General features: G+C 42.2%; 1 protein-coding gene across 1 annotated transcript; it reads right to left on the minus strand.

The window, feature by feature from the left end:
• Positions 1-1,464: 1,464 nt before the first annotated feature.
• On the minus strand, positions 1,465-2,669 carry Cox8c (cytochrome c oxidase subunit 8C). The gene is made up of 2 exons (XM_069997791.1): positions 2,448-2,669; positions 1,465-1,757 (listed from the first exon to the last, which is right to left on the minus strand). Exons 1-2 carry the CDS (start codon positions 2,556-2,558, stop codon positions 1,665-1,667), a joined length of 204 nt encoding a protein of 67 aa, XP_069853892.1. The 5' UTR covers positions 2,559-2,669; the 3' UTR covers positions 1,465-1,664.
• Between the last annotated feature and the right edge of the window lie 17,292 nt (positions 2,670-19,961).

Here is a 19,961-nt window from a genome sequence, read left to right on the forward strand (position 1 = left end):
GAACATAACCTCCTCAAATAACAAAAAAAAATCAATTGTACCTTGAACGTAACACCTTCATGCATGTGAAATTAAGCAGTAAGAGAACATTACAACAAAATGAGCTACCACTTCCCAACACACAGTATTAATGCATGAGATTACTCAATAAGGGAGTGTCAAATAAATGGATCAAAACAGTTCTATAGACAGAACATCCACTATTCTTCCTTAGCCAGGACAAAGGTAAACAATCTTTTGCCATTATGTGGAGGTAGTCATTAGAAAATACAAATCCATCAGAATCAGAGGGGGGAAAATGAAGCAAAAGTAGTAAGGTTTTGTTGGATGTGAAAGACTAAAGGGCCTAAAAGGAAGTTTGTCACCTGTGCAGAGGCAAGGTAGATCTCGATAAATTGCTAAGACAAGCCAGTGCTGTAATCCTAGCTACTCAGGAGGCTGAAATCTGAGGATTGCCATTTCAAAGCCAGCCCGGGCAGGAAAATCCGTGAGACTCTTATCTCCAATAAACCACTTGAAAACAAGAAGTGGTGCTATGGCTCAAGTGGTAGAGCACCCGCCTTGAGCTGAAGAGCTGAGGGACAGCGCCCAAGCCCAGAGTTCAAGCCCCATGACCGACCAAAAAAAAAATTGCTAAGACACTGATTACATATTTTTACCCAACTATGAGGATTATATACTTCAAAGTGGCCAGGCTGTGGTACAGATATCTGGTTAACCAGTATTTTGGCTGTTTCTGGGACAAGTGAGATGAACATTTAAATAAGGAGGTTAAAACAGATCCCGCTTCCTTCAGTCAACTGAAGGCTCTAAGAAAAACACTGACTTCCCCTAAGAGTGAAAACTTCTTTTAGAGTTAAATCCCTTCTTTTCAGTCTACTAGTGAAGACCCAACAAGTACTTGATCCAAAAATATAAGCCAACTATAGCAACCTTGTATCAAACCTGTTAAGATAACCAAAATACTAACAAAATCATAAATTAGAGGTACAAACTTCACATTTACTTACTTACCAAATCCTGGAATTTAAAGAAGCAAACACAAACTGATATGAGGCTGGAGCTTAGTGACAGACAGCTTGCTTAAGCATGTCAGTAGCCATAGGTTCAATCCCCAGGTTAAGTGGGGAGTTATATTTCTCACAGCAAATAATGAAGTAGCAATACTAATAAATCACAAAACTCACTTATACAGCTATATAGCTAATCTTTTAAAGTTATTATTAGATATAAACATTTACTCCTACAAAATATTACCTGGTGTCACTCCAAATTCCTATGTCTGACCTTTCATAGTAGTTCCTATTATATTTTTCATCACCAAAATTTCATCAGTTTTCTATATTTAGAAAACAATCTATTAAAGGCTGAGGATACAACTAAAGTGGTAGACCATTTGCCTTGTATGTTCAAGGCACTGACAAGAATAAATATGTGATCAAACATATGCAAAGCATAAGTGTTTCAATTTTATTTAATACTTAAGCAGAAACAAGGTTTTGACAATGGACCTACAAAGTATGCTTTACTCAAAAGCACAAAATATTTGCCATAATCATATGGCTATGAAATTCAAAGTTCACAGTAGACTCCATTGTTAATTTAAGAAGCCACAGCCTTTTCTGAAAGCTCTTTGGGACAAAATGGTGCTCAACTTCTTCCATCTACACTTGTTTGTAATATTCCAGTTTGCTAAGTATATATGCCGCAGGGATTAAACAGGAGGTAAAAAACACCACAAGTCCAATAGCCTGTTCCTGGAAAAGATGAAAAACTTCGTTAAATGACTATGGATTCAACTAGTGATTCACTGCCTAACAAAAACTGCTTAAGGGTTAAGGTGTACATTATCCAGTGGCAGAGCGTGAACCTCTACAAGACCCTAGGTTTTCAATACCCTTCCAAGGTGGGGATGAGGGCTTCAGATGATTTGTGGGTTTTGGCAGTTGTCATAGAAACAGAGTACTGGAATTCAATTCATAGACGATGTCATTAAATTTTTAAAGCAAACTTACTTCCAAGAGTGCCAGGTTCAGACCTCTATGATCTCTATATTTGGGAACTTTAATGTTGCCCAGCGATTCTACCGTTTTAGAGGCAGTATCAGGTCTTGGCAATGAAAAGACGGTTCAAAGGTGGTAAACTCTTCAATCAACAATGCTCTATCCACTCTGGGTCACCACACAAAAAAAGTCCCGGGCCTGGTCCACGCCTGCAGAGTCATCCGCCCAGACACCAGGACGGGCGCCCCCACAAGAACCCAAGCCGGAGCCTCTGGTGGGATGGCGCCACCGGAGAACCTCCTCCCCAACCTCGCAACTCCAGGACCTCACTGGCTCCTCCACAGCAGCCAAGCTGTCTCCTCACCCCCTCCCCTATACTCGGCCTCAGCCTCGCGCTGCCCGCCAACTCTGCCCTGCCGCCCTGGCAGGTAGGCCTGGCCTCACCCCAGCCGTTATTTCATTCTGGTGCGGAGGCTCCGAACTGGCCAGGCGTCGACCAAGCAGGACTACGCGGTGGCGAAGGAGGGAAGAACCGAGCAGCGACAGGCGAGACATGGCGAACCAAAACACCGAGACACCGGACACGGACACGGACACGGAGTGAGGTGAAGCAAGCAAGGCCCGGCAGCAGAAGGCGCTCCAACCGGCACGTGACAGTTGGGCTGCGCATGCGCGGCAACTGCAAATGCCTGCGTGCCACTGTCCTACGCCACGCCCCTTCCGCTCAGTGCTGTGCCTTTGTCCCGCCCCTTCCCCTCCGCGTGCAGCACTCAGCTCCACCTCCTGTGTATGACTTCGCTCTCTCGAAGTTCGTTTCCCACCTCTGACACCGGAAGGCCAGCTTCTCGGCTCTTTCCCTAATTCGAGGTCTCTTGTTGGGTGACAGACTCCGTTTCCTTTATCTTCCTCCCAACCTATAGAGATACCACTCGTCATTAACAGCTCATATTACTTATACTCTAGTCTCGAATGTGAGTTAATTTTCTGTAGTACCGGAAGATTGAAACCATTGCTCATGCTTGCTAGACAAACACCCTACCAATTGAGCCATGCTTTCAGTCGTGTGTGTGTGTGTGTGTGTGTGTGTGTGTGTGTGTGTGTGTGTGTGTGTGTGTGTTTTGGTTAATTGGCCATAAAAATCTCACAGACTTTTCTACTAAGGCTGGCCTCAAACATCTATCCTCAGATCTCTGACTTCTGATTAGAATTTGCAGATGGACATGAGCCACCATGACCTGGCTCATTACCATGCAACAAGTCAGCTAGAAAGAAGTGTACTGTTAATGTATTTGTCATTCTTTTAATGCAGCTACTTTTTTTCTTTTTTGCAGTTTGGATGAGTTTCTTTTTGTCTTTAGTCTTGTGAAGTTTCTCCAGAATATTACTCGACATGGGTCTAGTATGAGGGAGCTTTGATCAAATCTGCCACTTGAGCCATGCCTGCGGTCCTTTTTTTGCCTTTAGGTTATTTTCCCTTTCTTTTTCCCTTTTCCCCCCCTCTGGGCCAGGCTGAACCTTGATCCTTCTCAGGGCCTCCCACATCCAACATTACTGGGACCACAGGTGTGTGATATCCCTCTCAAATTTTCTGTTAAGATGAGGTTTCTCTAGTTTTCTACTTGAGCCACAGTCTACCTGATCTCCACCACCCATGTAGCTGGGTTTACAAAGTAGGAGCCACTGTACCTGGCCTTAGACCTGAGTCTTTTTTTCACTCTTATGAGTTAGCAGTGGATAAGACCCTTCAAAGAGAAGTTTTGGTTATTTCCTTATCTCTGGGAGATCCATTATTTTTTCGTTCTTTTTTCCTGTTCTCAAACCAGAACTTCTATTAGATACATGTTAGTCCTTCTTAGTGGTTCATCTATGTCTTTCAACTTTTTATTTTCCCTGCCATATGCTACACTCTGGAGGAGTACTTCACTTTCATTCCTCTAGCTTTTCTCTTGAATCATATTAGGGAATTCATATCAATATGATTTTATTACAGTTGGTGTTCTAATTCTAATCATATTTTGTTTGTGTTGAACTCAGAGCCTCAATTCTGCCAGCCAGGCATTATGCTGCTGAACCATGCCTTCTGCCCTATTTTATAATCATATTTTTATAACATTATTTACCTTTTGTGGAACCACCTGTTAGTATTTTTTTTTGAGGGTCATGGGGCCTGAACTCTGGGCTTCAGTGCTGTCCCTCAGCTCTTCAGTAGAAGGCTAGCACTCTACCACTTGAGCCACAGTACTTATGTGGTACTGAGGATTCGAACCCAAGGCCTCATGCATGCAAGGCAAGCATTCTACCACTGAGCCACCTTCCCAGCCCCACACCTGTTAATATTTTACAAATATTTTACTGTGCATTTGTAAAATACTCTCAGCATGTTAATGTGAACTTATTTTTTAAAAGTTTGTCTCTGTTCCATGAGCACTTTGTGTTTCCTGTAGGGTGAATTCTCTTTGTTGATTTCACCTCTGATGGTTTTTTATTCAACTGTTTAAAAACCATTGGTTAGTTGTCCCTTCATGTTTATGAATATAAGCAATGAGATGAATTATTCAGGTTCTTTCCTATTACTATCTAAATCCATTCAGGCTGTTAGAATACCATAGACTGAGTGGCTTATAAATAAATTTATTTCTCACTGTTGTATAGGCTGATGTCACTGACCAGGTGAATGCTTTGTTTCATGTAGGATAGAAACCATACTAATATAAGGGCTAGGCAGAGAATCAGGAAACTTGGTGGTTGAGAGCCATGACTTGGTTATCCAAAAAAAAGAAAAGAAAAGAAAAGATAATTTTACTGCTCAACATTGTTTAGAAATTGTATTATCTCCTCTCTTAAATGACTCACTCTCTTGTATAGGTGCATATTATTCCTTCTCTTAATAAATGTGACTTTATCACTATGTTTTATGTTTTACTTGAAATCATCTCTCATAGGAATACAAGAATTGAAGACCCTAGCCAGGTGTGGGTGGCTCACGCCTGTGATCTTTGCTACTCAGGAGGCTGAGATCTGAGGATCACATTTCAAAGCCAGCCCGGGCAGGAATGTCTATGAGACTCTTATCTCCAATAAACCACTAGAAAACCAAAAGTGGCACTCTGGCTCAAGTGGTAGAGTGCTCGCCTTGAGCTGAAGAGCAGGGACAGCACCCAAGCCCAGAGTTCAAGCCCCACGACCAACAACAACAACAAAAAAAAGAAGACCCAACCAAAACTCTTAGAAATAAGACAAGCACTACGGAAGTGCACAAAAAGTGAAAGTATATTACAGTAAAAAAAAAAAAAAAAAAGTATAGCAGGCTATTCCACAGGCAGAGCAGCCATGAACAAGATGTACATTTCATTTTATGGGGAATGTTTGAATATTCATGCCCTTTCTGGGAATTGTGCTTTTTTTCTAGGAAAGGGAGGGGACTTTACATAAGCATCACTTTGCACATAGTTCAAAATGGGTCCAAACTTGTGTTATAACTTTTCTCAGCAGAAATCTCACTACCCAGAAGTATACAATGAAGCCAACGATGTCCTCCATCAGACTTGTTGCTGTCTTGGTGATTGTGTGTGTGTGTGTGTGTGTGTGTGTGTGTGTGTGTGTATGTGTGTGTATGTGTGTGTGTGTATACTAGTACTGGACCTTAAACTCAAGGCCTGTGGTACTGTCCCTGAGCTTTTTCACTCAAGGCTGGCTCTCTCTACTTGAAGCCTTTTGGTGGTTAATTGGAGATAAGAGTCTCATGGACATTCCTGCCTAGGCTGGTTTTTAACCTCAATCTTCAGATCTCAGCTTCCTAGTAGCTAGGGTTACAAGTATGAGTTACAGGTCAGTTGGTTATATTAACCTGTCTGCCTTTAGTTCTCTGTCTATTTGCCACAAAAGTAATTGCTTGCCTCTCATCATAGAGAAGGGGTTTTTGTTGTCTTGTTTACTTATTTGTTTTCAGTGGTGGTAGTAGGCTTCAACCTCAAGGCTTTATACTCACTAGACAGATACTGGTCCATTCACATCTGCCCTCCAATACCTTTTTTGCTTTAGCCATCTTTTCAGATACATCCCACATTTTTGACATGAGGCTGTCCTTGGGTTGTGATCCTCCTATCTATACCTCTGTTTTAGCTAGGATTACAAATATGCAGCATTGCAACTGAAAGCCTGTCTGTTTTATTGTTTTCAGGCTGCTTGCTACAGCTATTCATACTGCTTCCCTATATCACTAGGAAGTCCAAAATTAAGGTGCCAGCAGATTCCAAGTCTGGTGAGGACCTGTTTCCTGGCTTATAGACAGCTGTCTTCTCACTGTGCCCTCACAAGGTAGAAGAGGTAGGGTTTTCTGTTTTGTTTTGTTTTCTTGTGATATTGGGTATAAAACCCAAGATGGATGGGAGGTGGGATGATAGAAGGAGTGTCTGAACAACATGCATTGTACCTATAAACTGAAACTCCTTTATACAACTATTTGAAATAAATAAATAGCAGAACCTAATACATACTAAACATCCTCCACCATGGAGGTCCATCTCCAGCCCCAAACCCTCTTTTATAAGGAAACATATAACTTCCCAAGGGCCTTACTTCCAAATATTACACTGGAGGGCAAGGACTTCAATATGTGAATTTTGAGGGAACATATTCAGTCTACATGTAATGACTAATGTCTCTTCACTATGAAAGTACGGACTGCATATTCTATGTCTGTGGGATGAATATCTCAACTAGCAGTTTATTTCCTTGTCAACAATAGGATTGAACTTCAGTCTTCCAGCTGCTGCTCTGCCAACCCACAAGATGACTGAGTTTCTTCAGAAGCATTTGTCTTAACATGTTTTGGGTTGCCAGGTCACCATTTATTTAGGGGAGTTTAAACTGAAAACTCCAGCTTAGGATGAATACCACTCATTAAAGTGCTCAGCATATGTCAGGTTGTACTTTTCTTTCTCCTTACTTCTCCCTGTTTTATTCTGCTTTATTGATACGTCTTTGTTGGCTCCTTACCTTATTAGTCTTACCCCTGGATCTCTTTGAAATTGTTTCTTGTTTGTTTGTTTGGTGCTGGTCCTAAGGCTTGAACTTGGCTTGGGTGATGTCCCTAAGCTTCTTTTGCCCAAGGCTAACACTCTTACCACTTCTCTACCACTTAAGCCACAGCTCCACTTCTGGCTCTTTTTTTTTTTTTTTTTGGAGGGGGGAAAGGGAGGGTGTGATAGTTATTGGAGATAAGAGTCTCATAGACTTTGCTGCCCCTGCTAGCTTCAAACCCTGGTCCTCAGTTCTTAGCCACCTGAGTAGCTAGGATTACAGGTGTGAGCCACTGGTGATCAGCTCTCTTGGATTCTTCTTGTCGTGAACACAGAGCTTTAGATTGGGTGGGAATTGGAGAGTGAGTCAAGGAGCCTTTCTTTTATCAATGTCCCTTCTTGTTCCAAGCCCTTCTAGAGCTGAGTTGCTATCACTTGCAAATGAGAAGAGTCTTAATAGTCTACTAGTAACTTCTTTTTTAACTCGGGTATATTGTCTTATTTTTAATTTGAAAAAGAAAGTAAAAATACTGGTGTAGTGCAGGCATAGTGCTAATGCACTATAGTCCTAGTTAATTGGGAGGCTGAATGATTACTTGGTCCCAGGAGTTTGGGGCCAGCCTGAGCTGACAAGCACCAGCATCACCACAAAAATAAAAAAAATACTGAACTGCTAATGAGCCTAATAACAGACCAGCCTGGAGGAATTCATCCTTATCCTGTGAAGTTTGATCAGAGTGTAGAATCAAGCATTTTTAAGTGTTTCTCTGTGACAAAAGTCTTAAATTACTTTTGCCAGTGTCAGTAAATCCACAACCAGATTCAACCACAATACAGTTAAGCCTTCCTGACGCCCACCCCCATCCTGGGAGATAACTCTCTTTGCTGCTCAAATTACCAGAACAACCAACCTTCCTCCATTGTTTTCACCAAGTCACAAAAGACTACAACTGTTAACTCAGACCTCTGCAGTTTTTAATAAAGAGCTAAGTGGGCCTGGATTCAATGCATTCCCAGTGACCCATAAGGCAAGGCCTGACTTTGGCAGTTATATAAAAGGACATAATTAGAGCTTTAGCTCTATGTAACCATGAATAAGAAAGACACTCTCACCCACTTACCTCTTTTTTTAAGGTGATTTTATGAGTGTTCATTCTCTAAATAATCTGGTGTTAGGTAGGGTTCTAGAAAAATTATATAATGAACACTGTACTACCACAAGCCCAGATATCTTGAATTGTCTCCTCTCTAGAAAAGCACATTTAATTTCTGTTACTGAACCAGAGGTCTTGGAGGGATGAAGTGCCTCTCTTTGTCTCTATTTGTGTCTGTCTTCATAATTGCATGACCTCAATGACAGAGAAACTCAGAAACACAAGCAGTGAGGAGAGGAGTTGCAAAGGTGAGGAAAACATTCAAGTTATGTAACTGGTAACTTCAGTAACACACTTCTGAATTGCAAGCACATCAGAATATTAGAAAATTCAATAAAAGCCCTGGTACATTATTATAAAGAATCTTGAGAAAGAGAATCTAGCTAAGCGCTGGTGGCTCAAGTCTATAATCCTAGCTACTCAGGAAGCTGAGCTCTGAAGATCAAGGTTGAAAGTCAGCACCCCCCCTCTGAGATTTTTATCTCTAATTGTTGTAAAGTGAATCGTCCCAGAAGCTACATTTTAAAATATAGAATATTGACCAGGCACCCGTGTGGCTCACACCCGTAATCCTAGCTACTCAGGAGGCTGAGATCTGAGGATTGAGGTTCAAAGCCAGCCCAGGCAGGAAAGTTTGTGAGATTCCTTTTTTTGGGGGAGGGGGGGTCCAGTCATGGGGCCTGAACTCTGGGCCTGGGCGCTATCCCTCAGCTCTTCAGCGCAAGGCTAATGCTCTAACACTTGAGCCACAGCGCCACTTCCGGCTTTTTTCTTTTTGTTTATGTGGTGCTGAGGAATCGAACCCAGGGCCTTATGCATGCAAGGCAAGTGCTTTACCACTGAGCCACCTTCCCAGCCCATCTGTGAGACTCTTATCTCCAATAAACCACTAGAAACCCAGACGTGGTGCTGTGGCTCAAGTGGTAGAACACTAGCCTTGGCTGAAGAGCAGAGGGACAGCTCTCAGGCCCAGAGTTCAAGCCCCACGACGGGGGAAAAAAAAAATATATATATATATATATATAATATTGAAGTCTTTATTACACAGTTAGTAGGCTGTAGGCAGCCAGTTGTTACAAAGGCCTGCAGCTCTCAAACACACATAGCACAGCTAGGATACATGCTAGAGAAGAAAGAAAGAACAAAACAATACCAACAATATCCACAATCCAATTCAGCTTCAATTGGGACGCTGTGATGACTAGAGATGAGCCAGGACACAGAACACAGGACAAGATGAAGGAGACACCCATAGCATGGTATAATGGTGGGTAGGCTGGTCCCGGTCTAAATAGGGTCTAAAGCAGGGGTCAGATCCACAAGAAATTCCCAGTCCTAGGCAATGGATTGACAGATTCAGTAACCTATCAGCCAAGTGTCCTGTCTCCAGGGACCTGGGCACACCCATCACCTGGGCATAGGGAGCTGGGCAGGGGTTTCCTTCCTTCAGCATGAAGACAAGATGCCAGACCCAACAATCCACTATGTGGCCAATAAGGCACTGGACAGATCAGACCTCCTTACTTCATAATTAACAACCAAAAGGCTGGAAGTGGAGCTATGTTCAAGTGGTAGAGAGCCAGCCTTGAGCATAAAAACTCAGAGACAGTGCCCAGGCCTAGAGTTCAAGTCTCAGGACTGGCACAGAGAGAGTATGTGTGTGTTTCAAGTTCATTCTTCTTTTAGTTGTGTAAGAATTTTTGCCAGTTCTTTCCTCAAAATAATATTATTAAAAACTCTCATTTTTACATCAATTTATTTGCTTATTTATTTATATGCTGGTACTGGCTCTTGCTCAGCCAGTGTCAGTGTCAGTTGACACTCTACTACTTGAGTCCTGCTGGCCAAAGTTGGGATTTGCCTGCCTAAACTGGCTTTAAACCTCTATCCTCAGATCTCGGCCTCCTATATAGCTTGGATTATAGATGTGAGCCACTGTTGCCTGGTTCATATCTCTTGTGAATTATATCAACAATTCTCCAGTGGGCTTTTCTTCTGCAGAAGTAAAAAAAAAATTTAAGAAGTAGTTGGAGCCAAAACATAAAAGGTCAGAGTCCTGTACAACCATTTACTAGCATGAATATACTTCTTTTAAAAAAATCTATGATAGTATTGATGGATATTTGGGTGTTTTTTTTTCATTTTATGAAATATGGAACTATATGATCAGAGGCACTGAGATGATACTTGGTTTTTTAATTGCTTCTGATGCCTATAAACAATGCTACCTGGAAATTCTTGTTCATATATACCAGTGCACATGCCAGTAAAGTATTTCTACAATGACTTGGTTGTTACCAATGCATTGAAGATTCTTTTGCTCTGTTCAGATGGAAATCTCAAGACAAAGAGTAGCTCCCCTAACGTTGGAAGCTCTAAGCCTTGAGTGCCAAAGACTTAAGAGCTAGGATTTCACAGCCAGCAGCTTACAGCTATAAGCTTTGAGAACTAGAGACTTAGGGCTCTAGGCTCTCAAAGCCAGAGGCTTACTACATCTCAGATCTTCAGGTGTCAGCCCCCAGCTATTAGTCTTTGTAGGTGACTCAGCCAGTCTCTGGAACTGTTTCAGCGGTCTGGGCTTGCTTTTTCACAGCCTCTTGCCTTCTGCAGTCTCTGCTCTTTGCAGGCACTCAACCTGCCATAGTGGTCTCCACTGGCTCTTGTCTTCCCAGAGTTCTGGATAGTCTCCAGACTCCTATCCCAGCAGGTCTCTGGAATCCCAGCCGCCCTCTAGCTGCTGCTAATGAACTTGCTAGGGGCTGGCAGGCCTGAGAATTTTCTGCTCTTTTGAGCAACCAGCTCAGCCTGCTCTACTTCTTATAAAGATCACAAGCAGGCAATAAACCTATTCAGAGTGGCTTTATTGGGGTCTAAAGAGGTGGGGTATGGCAAGGAGGGAAGTCTGCAGAGTGACCCAGGAGTGGGTAGCAAGCTTTGCCTACACAGCCAGTCACACAGCCACACACACTGGCCAGGGGTCAGGCAGGAGCTGGGGGGACACCTCCCGACGCGAGTGAGGACTGGCTGGGGTGGGGCCCCGTACAGCAAGTGCAGGACCTGCAGTGGCTGCCGACCAGGGTCACCTAAGGGCGATCTAAATCAGTCACCCGCCAGGAGTTAAGTCTCCCGGAGCAGAGCTGCCGTTCGATCAGCGGCCAGGAGAGCCGCCGCGATTCCCGGGGCTTGGGATGAAGGCCTGCTCGGACCTGGGCAGCTGCAGAGACCTTTCCTCGGGCACAGCAGGCCCGGCTCCAGGGCAGCTCCAGGAAACATCAGGAAACAGCCGCCGCGCTTCGCAGGGAAAATGGCAGCACTGGAGTTGCTGGGGATGCCGCCCGGGACTCATCTTCAGGAGAGGCGGCAAAGTCGTTCCCAGGCCCGAGCAGGCCACAGCAGCCGTGGGTCGCTACCCACGCAGCTCGCGGGCCCGGCGGCCGAGGCGGGCCTGGAGGCGGGGCTGGAGAGCCGTCAATCAAACCTCCAGGCAGCCAGGCCCTGACACTTTGAATCCTTCCAAAGGAACAAAAACAAACAAACAAACAAAAAAACATTATGGAGTGTTTGCAACCGAGACCAACATGAAATTAGTGCGTTTCTCAGATAAATGTCAATAATATTTAAATCCCACATAAATACCTTTAGGGAGGGCTGCGTCCTCCTGGTGTCAAATGAGTTTTGTTTTTTGTTTTTTAAATCTTTTCCAGGTGATAGATTTTCCTGCTAAAAGCAGGAAGGATACAGAATTTCTATTCATGCATGTTTTATTAACATTTACACTTAGAATTGTCTGATATTAGGATTTGAACTCAGGGCCTAGTGCCTCTGGTAGGTAGGACTTTACCTACATGCCTACAATCCTTACTGTTTTTAGTTACTTTTCAGATTGGCTTGGACAAACTTGGGACTGCCTAGGCCTGTACACAGGACTTCTACATAACTGGGACAAGGACATACCACCATGACTAGAGATAGAGCTTTTTTGCGCAGGCTGGCTTCAAACTACAATTCTATCTCAGATGTCTGTCACTCAAGTAGCTGAGATTACAGGCCTGGGCCACTTTAAATAACCCTAAAATTTGGTTTTCACTGTGTGTGTGTGTGTGTGTGTGTGTACAGGCATGTGCACTGGGATAAGGACTTGACCTTAGGGCTTTGATGAACTGGAGTTTTTAATAACTGAAGTTCACGTTCTTAACTTTCTTCTCTTTTTTTCTTTCACTCTTTTCCTTCTTCCTTTCTTTTTTCTTTCTGTTAGGTTTTTAAAAAGAGGAAACCGAGTAAGAACTGCACCAGCACGCACGTGGTATTCAGATAAGTGGTAGGTTTATTCAGTAGACCTGCTTGGACCAGGCAAGGGTGGCACTCCACGTGGCTGGGAAAGGCCTGGGAATGAGAGAGAGCTGGGAAGAGAGGAAAGAGAGAGAAAAGAGCAGAGAGAGGGGTAAGAACAGTAGCACTCACGTGGTATTCAGGTAAGGGGTAGACCTGCTGGGACCAGGCAAGGTTGGCACTCCACGTGGCTGGGAAAGAGAGAGAGCAAGAGAGCAAGAAAAGAGCAGCAAGAGCTAGAAACGAACAGAGAGAGAAAAAAGGGGGCAGCAAGAGAGCAAGAGAGCGTCTGGGCCTGGGCTAGGCCTTATGTAGGGTATGGGCGGGGAAAGGTGTGGCCACATCAAATTCAGATGTGACCTCTTCCAGGTGTCCCAGTTGCCTAGGTAACGCAGGTACTGGGTGGAGACTTTGCTGCGAGGAGGGTGGAGTCTGCTCGCCATCCAGGAGCGGACCTTACACTTTCCTTCTTTCTTTCCTTTTTCATTTTTCCTTTGCCTTTCCTTACTCTCTCTTTCTTTATTCCTTTCTTTCTCTCTTTGCCAAGTTCTACTAGACTCAAACTCTCAATCTTCCAGCTTCAGCTTTCTGAGTGCTAGGATTGAAGGTGTGCACCACCTTACCCAACTGGTGTTCACATTTTAAATGTAGTTGAATTGGGGTTAGGGTGGGGAGGGAAAGTAGGAGAAAAATGAGGGAAGGGGTAACAAGTTTGATAAGAAATATACTTATTAGCTTACTTTTTTTGGGGGGGGGGGTCCGATTGTGGGGCCTGAACTCCGGGCCTGGGCGCTGTCCCTCAGCTCTTCAGCTCAAGGCTAAAGCTCTACCACTTGAGCCACAGCGCCACTTCCAGCTTTTTTCTTTTTGCTTATGTGGTGCTGAGAAATCGAACCCAGGGCCTCAGGCATGCAAGGCAAGCACTCTACCACTGAGCCACCTTCCCAGCCCCTTATTACTTACTTATGTAACTGTAACTCCTTTATACATCACCTTGACAATAAAAAAAGAGAAAAAATATATAGTTTAATCCATTAATCTTATTTTTATTAGTTTAATTACCATCAGTTTATTATAAAAGGGAGATATGGAAATTATTTACATGATGAAAGCTCTAAGAATGTCCATGGAATGGGCAGCTTCACATGTTGCCATTTTAGTGATGTAATCATTCTACATACTTCCCAAGAATGTCACCATCCCTAAATAAGAAATAATCCTTGTCACAGAGAACTACTTTGGTGCCTCCCTATTCTGGGAGAAGAACTTTATCACCCATTTTTGCATAAACTGGCTGAATCTCTCCACCTTTTCCTTTAGAGCCCAATCCCACAGCCACTACTGTGGCTTGCAATACTTTTCCTTGAGACTTTTCCTGGAAGCATAATGCCTCCTTTGGTTACAGTTTCAGCTGCACTCCTTTCGACCAACACTCAGTCAAACAGAGGAAGAAACTTCCTAAATGCTTGTCCAGCCATAACTTCGCTACTCGGACTCTACTCTCACGTGGACGGCGGGCGCCAAAGGACTGAAGAAAAGGAAGCTTTTTCTAGGCTTTTCTAGGCAGCCTACCAAGGTGAAAGTGCTATCCCTCGTCCCCTTTCCAGAAATGACTCGGTTTGACCCTCAACCCGTGGAGAGCGCGGTTCCTTCTGAAAAATTCTGGAATGGAGCGCAGCCCAGGAACAATCTTAAGCCCGCCGGAGAGGGCTGAGCCCATTAATCTTATTTGTAAGGATAACAGTTTGGGGGATTTTGTATCTTGTATTTTCATCCCTAACTCAGGTTCCCCAATATTAAGAAACTCCCTAACATTATTTTCTAGAAGTTTATTAATTTCATTATTTATTAATCTTAATAATGCACTTAATGAAATATTTAATTTATTAAACATCCATACTAACTAATCACTGTTCCTGGGCACTTTGACATTCTTGTTTTCAGTCTTCTTCACTGAAAGCAAACCCTCCCAGGAGACCACACAGATATAATCATACAGCAAAAGAAGTTTATTGTCAGCAAAGGATGACAAGCCAGTTTTCTCACAGGAAATGGAGAAATGGTACCTATCCTTTGTTCAGGGGCAATTTATAGTCAGGGGACTAGAGGTGGGGGAATTTCATGAGAGGTGGAAGTACTCTGCAGCAGATGACACATGGCTGGGGGTGGTGCAAAGTTACAGTTATCAGTCTGCTGATGCAGCAGGGGCTAGAGATACTAACATTCGCCTTTCAGACTCTGGGAAAAATGTCTTAAATATGTGAAAACAGTATCATATACAAAACAATATCAGGAAATACAGTTTTGCTTTTCTCTTTTCTTCAAATAGTTTAGCAAGGTTGTTTCAATTTAACATGTCAATTTATGTGTACTCCATATCTTGACCACAGTCAGCCTTCCCATTATTCTCCACTCCCCACCTCTTCCATCTCCACCTATCTCCTTAAGTTTCCTAGTTGTTTTTTTGTGTACGTACATTGAAAACTATGGCTGTACAATATTCACAGACTATTCCTGCTTTCATTCATCTGTACTCGTCCTTTTAGATTTCAACCCCCCCCCCTCCAGTCTAGACATGCTTCAGCTTCCTGGTATGCATGCTGCACTGCTTAATTGTTCAAAGGGGTTCCATCATGGAATCTCACTCCAATGTACATTATACATTAGTCATTTGAATCAAGAATATATGTTTATGACTGTGTACATGTTTACAAATGCTTATATATTAGGTTTAGCTTCCATATATTAGAGAAAACATGTGCCTCTCATTTCTCCTAGCCTGGCTTTTTTCATACAATATGAGTTTTTCCAGGTCCATCAATTTCTCTGCAAGTGAAATAATATTATTCTTCCTGATAGATGAATATAATTCTATTATATGTATATAGTACATTTTCTAGTTGCAAGGCAACTAGACTGTTTCTATGAATTGGTTATTTTGAATAGAGCTGTAATGAACATAGCTGTGCAAGTGTCTTTACTGCATTTTGATTTGCAATCTTTTGGGTAAATGCCCAAGACTAGTATTGCTGGATTGCAATGTCATTTTTGTTTTTGTTTTTTAATCTTTTGAGGAATCTCCATACTGACTTCCATACGGGTGGCACTAATTTAATTCACACACTTTTTCTTTCTTTCCTCAGCTCCTTATTGTTTATTAAGACAGGACCTTTCTATGTAGCCTAGGCTGGCCTTGAACTTACAATCCTCCTGCTTCTCCCTCCTAAATGCTGGGTTTATACTTGTATAATACCAAATCTGACGTATATTTGCCTTTTCTTCTTGATTTCAAAAACCTAGTTTGCATACTGTAATTCCAGGAAGATGAGCCTGGAAAGTGGCTTCCATTAATAATATGGAAAGCTACAAAGCAGGTACAAAGAAAGGAAAACACTGTAATGGCAGTCAATGAAATACAAAGATGGAAATGACCCAAGTTTTTGGCTTAGTTTGCTAGGTAGATGGAATGAGTACTAAGGAGGGAGCAGGGAGAACAGAACATGAATTCTTGTAGGATTCTTACTATAAGCAACTAAAGTATACTGTTTTTACCTACCTCTAACTGGTTGAAAATTTAAAAAGTCGGAAACCTAATGGCCCCTAAAAATGAAAATACCTAGGATGAGTTAGATTCCGACATATCCAGACATTGGTATTCAAACGCTGTCACGGCTTTCTTTTCTCTTAGCTTCTCTGTTTCCTTCTGTTAATGGCCTTCCTTTCTACTGCACATGACTTCCTCCTCTTAGCTAAACAAGACAATTTACATTGCCTTTAAGGTCATAGTCCCAAAGAATAGAGCAAGAGGAAACAGCTACTTTAAGAGTTTGTCAGAAATTTTCAGAAAAGATTCTGATTGGCAACCTGTTACATGCCTGCTCATATCAATCTAATCTTTTATGGCTTGAATATGAGATATTGTCCATGAGCTCATGTGTTCAATGCTTGATTCTTAAATGAGGTTGCTTTTCTGAGAGGTGGTAGAAATTTTAGAAGGTGGGGGCTGGCTGGAAGAAGTAGGGAAGTGGTATACTTTTGCAAATCATATCTGGTTCCAAGCTTAGTCTTCCTCCTTCTCCTTTCTGCCTGCCATAAGGTGAGCAATTTCTACTTTCTGCCTCACCACCCTGATCATCTGCCTCACCATGGGCCGCAGTCAACATAGTCAGGACTATGGACTGAAGCCTCTGGAACTGTGAACCAAAATAAACTCCTCTTCCTTTATATTGTTTATGTCACACATTTTGTCACAGAAATGAAAATTCTGACTAATATACTCTAGAGCCCATACTCCAATGAATATCATCTCACACTAGACTTTTATTTCTAAGTGCTTCTCACTCTGCCTTTCCATTTTGTTTCTGAGCTCCTCAAGGACAAAGGTCCATTTATTTATTTCCTACCACTAGTATCTATTATGACACATCACATTGGATGCTTGGATGCTTTAAACTATTTGTATTTTACTACAATGGACTAAACTCTGGTGTTTGACAATACAGAGGAAATCGAACTCAGGCTTTCCTTTACTCTCACTTGATAATCAACCAAGAAGACCTCTGTGACCAAATGTTAAACAAGCAGATTTTTTTTTCTGCAGCAGTAGACACAGAAAAGTATCATCTAATTCAATTCAACTCCAACACTATCTTCCTAGAGATAACATAAGACCCCACAGTTGAGACTTGCAAGTTCTACAGGACAGTCCATTGCGTCCAATGTCAGTCATAAGCCTCAGTTGCTTTGCCTGGGCTTCCAACTCACTAGCAATAAGTTGAGGTTTCTATGTCTCCCTCCTTGGTTTTTATTAATTTTCTAGAGCAGCTCATATAGTTTAGAATATAACCTTTATAATAAACTAGTAACCATATTACAAAAGATACAGAGGAAATATGCATAAGTAGGGTGAGATATGGAAGCTCCGTGACCTTTCTGGAGGTACCATATGTTCAGCTATCTAAAAACTCTATGAAATCCTATTTCTGAGTTTGTACGGTGATTTTTATTACAGAGGCAGGGTCAAACAATTATTGGCCATTAACTATCAATCTCTAGTCCCTGTCATTTCTCCCCCAACCCAAAGGAGGGGAATAGAGCTGGAAATCCCAACTCTGTAGTTCTGCCTCGGTCTTTCTTGTCACAATCCCTCTATCTGGAGACAATCTAGGTCTGAGTAACTCATTAGAATACAGAAAGACATGTGTCACTTTGAAGATTCCAAGGATTTTAGAGGCCCTATATCAGGAAATGGAGATGGAAAATCAAATACATAGTTCATGGTATCACAAATATGAAAACTGGTTTTGTTTCAAATTGCAGCAGGTGGTACAATAAGAAAGTACAAAGAGGGGGCTGGGAATGTGGCTTAGTAGTAGAGTGCTTGCATAGTATGCATGAAGCCCTGGGTTTGATTCCTTAGTACCACATCAACAGAAAAAACTGGAAGTGGCATTGTGGCTCAAGTGGTAGAGTGCCAGCCTTGAGCAAGAGAAGCTCAGACACAGTGCCCAGAATAAAAGAAAAAAGAAAAAAGACAGTACAAAGTGGATGGACTGAAGAGTATACTTAAGGATGGGTTCTAGGCTAGGTGCTGGTGGCTCACTCCTGTAATTCTAGCTAGGGAGGCTGGAAGCTGAGGATCATGGTTGGAAGCCAATGCAGGCAGGAAAGTCTATGAGACTCTTATCTCCAAAAAACTACCAAGAAACCAGAAGTAATGCTGTGACTCAAGTGGTAGAGCACTAGCCTTGAGCTAAAGAGCTGAGGGACAGTGCCCAGGCCAAATTCAATCCCCATGACCCCCCTCCCCCCCACACACAAAGGAATGAGTTCTAGATCATATATGATGATATATATGATATATGATATGATATAGCCTATTAGAATTCTCAGAATGTGCAAATCGGCAAAAGGATAAGGCAGAACCAGGAGCAGTAGACCTTGTATAGCTTTTCTAAAACCCTTTGAGGAATTTTTACTTCAAAGGCAGAAGAGTGGTGTTAACTTCAAATTACTTAGAATGTTATTATTGCTGATATTTTAATTTTGTGTTTGAAATTGTGACTAGGAAACAGAGCCAAAGTCAAATCATGAAGGTTAGGAACAAATAAACAGTGTTAATAGTGGGGATTGATCAATTCAACATGCTAATAGTTAAGTAAAAGCAAGTGAATTTTAATTTTCATTTACCATTCTAATAAATCATCAAGAGTCAAAGTAGACAATTGAAGTTTTAGGTTGCCTGTAATAATAGCTCTTTCAGTTAATACAATGTTTAGCTGAAGAAGATAAAGGTGAAGTAATGGAAAATAATAGAATGTGGCTTGACTTTTAGATAAGGTACAATTATAGTCTAAGGGAAGTAAACAATATAATAGAACTAGTCACTGGCTCCAACTAGATGGACCAGTTTACCCTGAACATTCTCACTTTTCCACTGACTTAGCTATTGTCCAGGGCTACAGGCATAGTTAAGATTCACAAGGTAAAGGGGAATACTTTTTCAAATTATTACTACAACCTCTACTATGCTCCCCAGATCTTCAAGGATTAGAATAAGGTAGACATATAAGGAGGAAGAGATCTTTCCAGGAAGAGGTTGATGAATGAATAGAAGGTAGGTATAGCAAATCTGAAAGAAGTTCAAAGAAAAATGATAGTATTCATAAAGATAAAGTCCTTCCAGTAGAAGAGGTAAAAAAATCCACTTTAAATCTTTCAAACAAATACAAAATTTATAATATACAAAAGAATCAAGAGATAGTTAAACACATGATAAAGGGCTGGGAGATGAATCTCAGTGGTGGACCATGTACTTGACATAAGAAGTTCTGGGTGGGGCTGGGAAGGTGGCTTAGTGGTAGAGCACTTGCCTTGCATGCCTGAGGCCTTGGGTTCGATTCCTCAGCACCACATAAGCAAAAAGAAAAAAGATGGAAGTGGCGCTGTGGCTCAAGTGGTAGAGTGCTAGCCTTGTGCTGAACAGCTGAGGGACAGCGCCCAGGCCCAGAGTTCAGGCCCCACGACTGGCCCCCCCCCCCCAAAAAAAAAGAAGTTCTGGGTTCTGTCTTCCACATGACAAGAACAAAAAAGCCAGGTACCAGTGGCTCAGGCCAGTAATCCTAGCTACTCAGGAGGCTGAGATCTGAGGATCAGGGATTAAAGCCAGCCCCAGCAAGAAAGTCTGTGAGACTCTTATCTCCAATTAACCACCAGAAAACTGAAAGTGGTGCTGTGGCTCAAGTGGTAGAGCGATAGCCTTTAACTGAAGAGTTCAGAGACAGTGCCCAGGCCCAGAGTTCAAGCCCCACGGCCAACAACAACAAAACGAACAAACAAACAGGAATCAAACACATGACAAAATTCTATACTGTTATTATCCTTTGAGTTCTTACCAAACCATGCTCATTTCACTCTGGGAACAGTACATCAATCCTTGAAACCATGGATTTGGG

The sequence above is a fragment of the Dipodomys merriami genome, unplaced genomic scaffold, assembly GCF_024711535.1.
Source record: "Dipodomys merriami isolate MVZ:Mamm:240054 unplaced genomic scaffold, mDipMer1.0.p SCAF_50, whole genome shotgun sequence".
NCBI lineage: Eukaryota > Metazoa > Chordata > Mammalia > Rodentia > Heteromyidae > Dipodomys > Dipodomys merriami.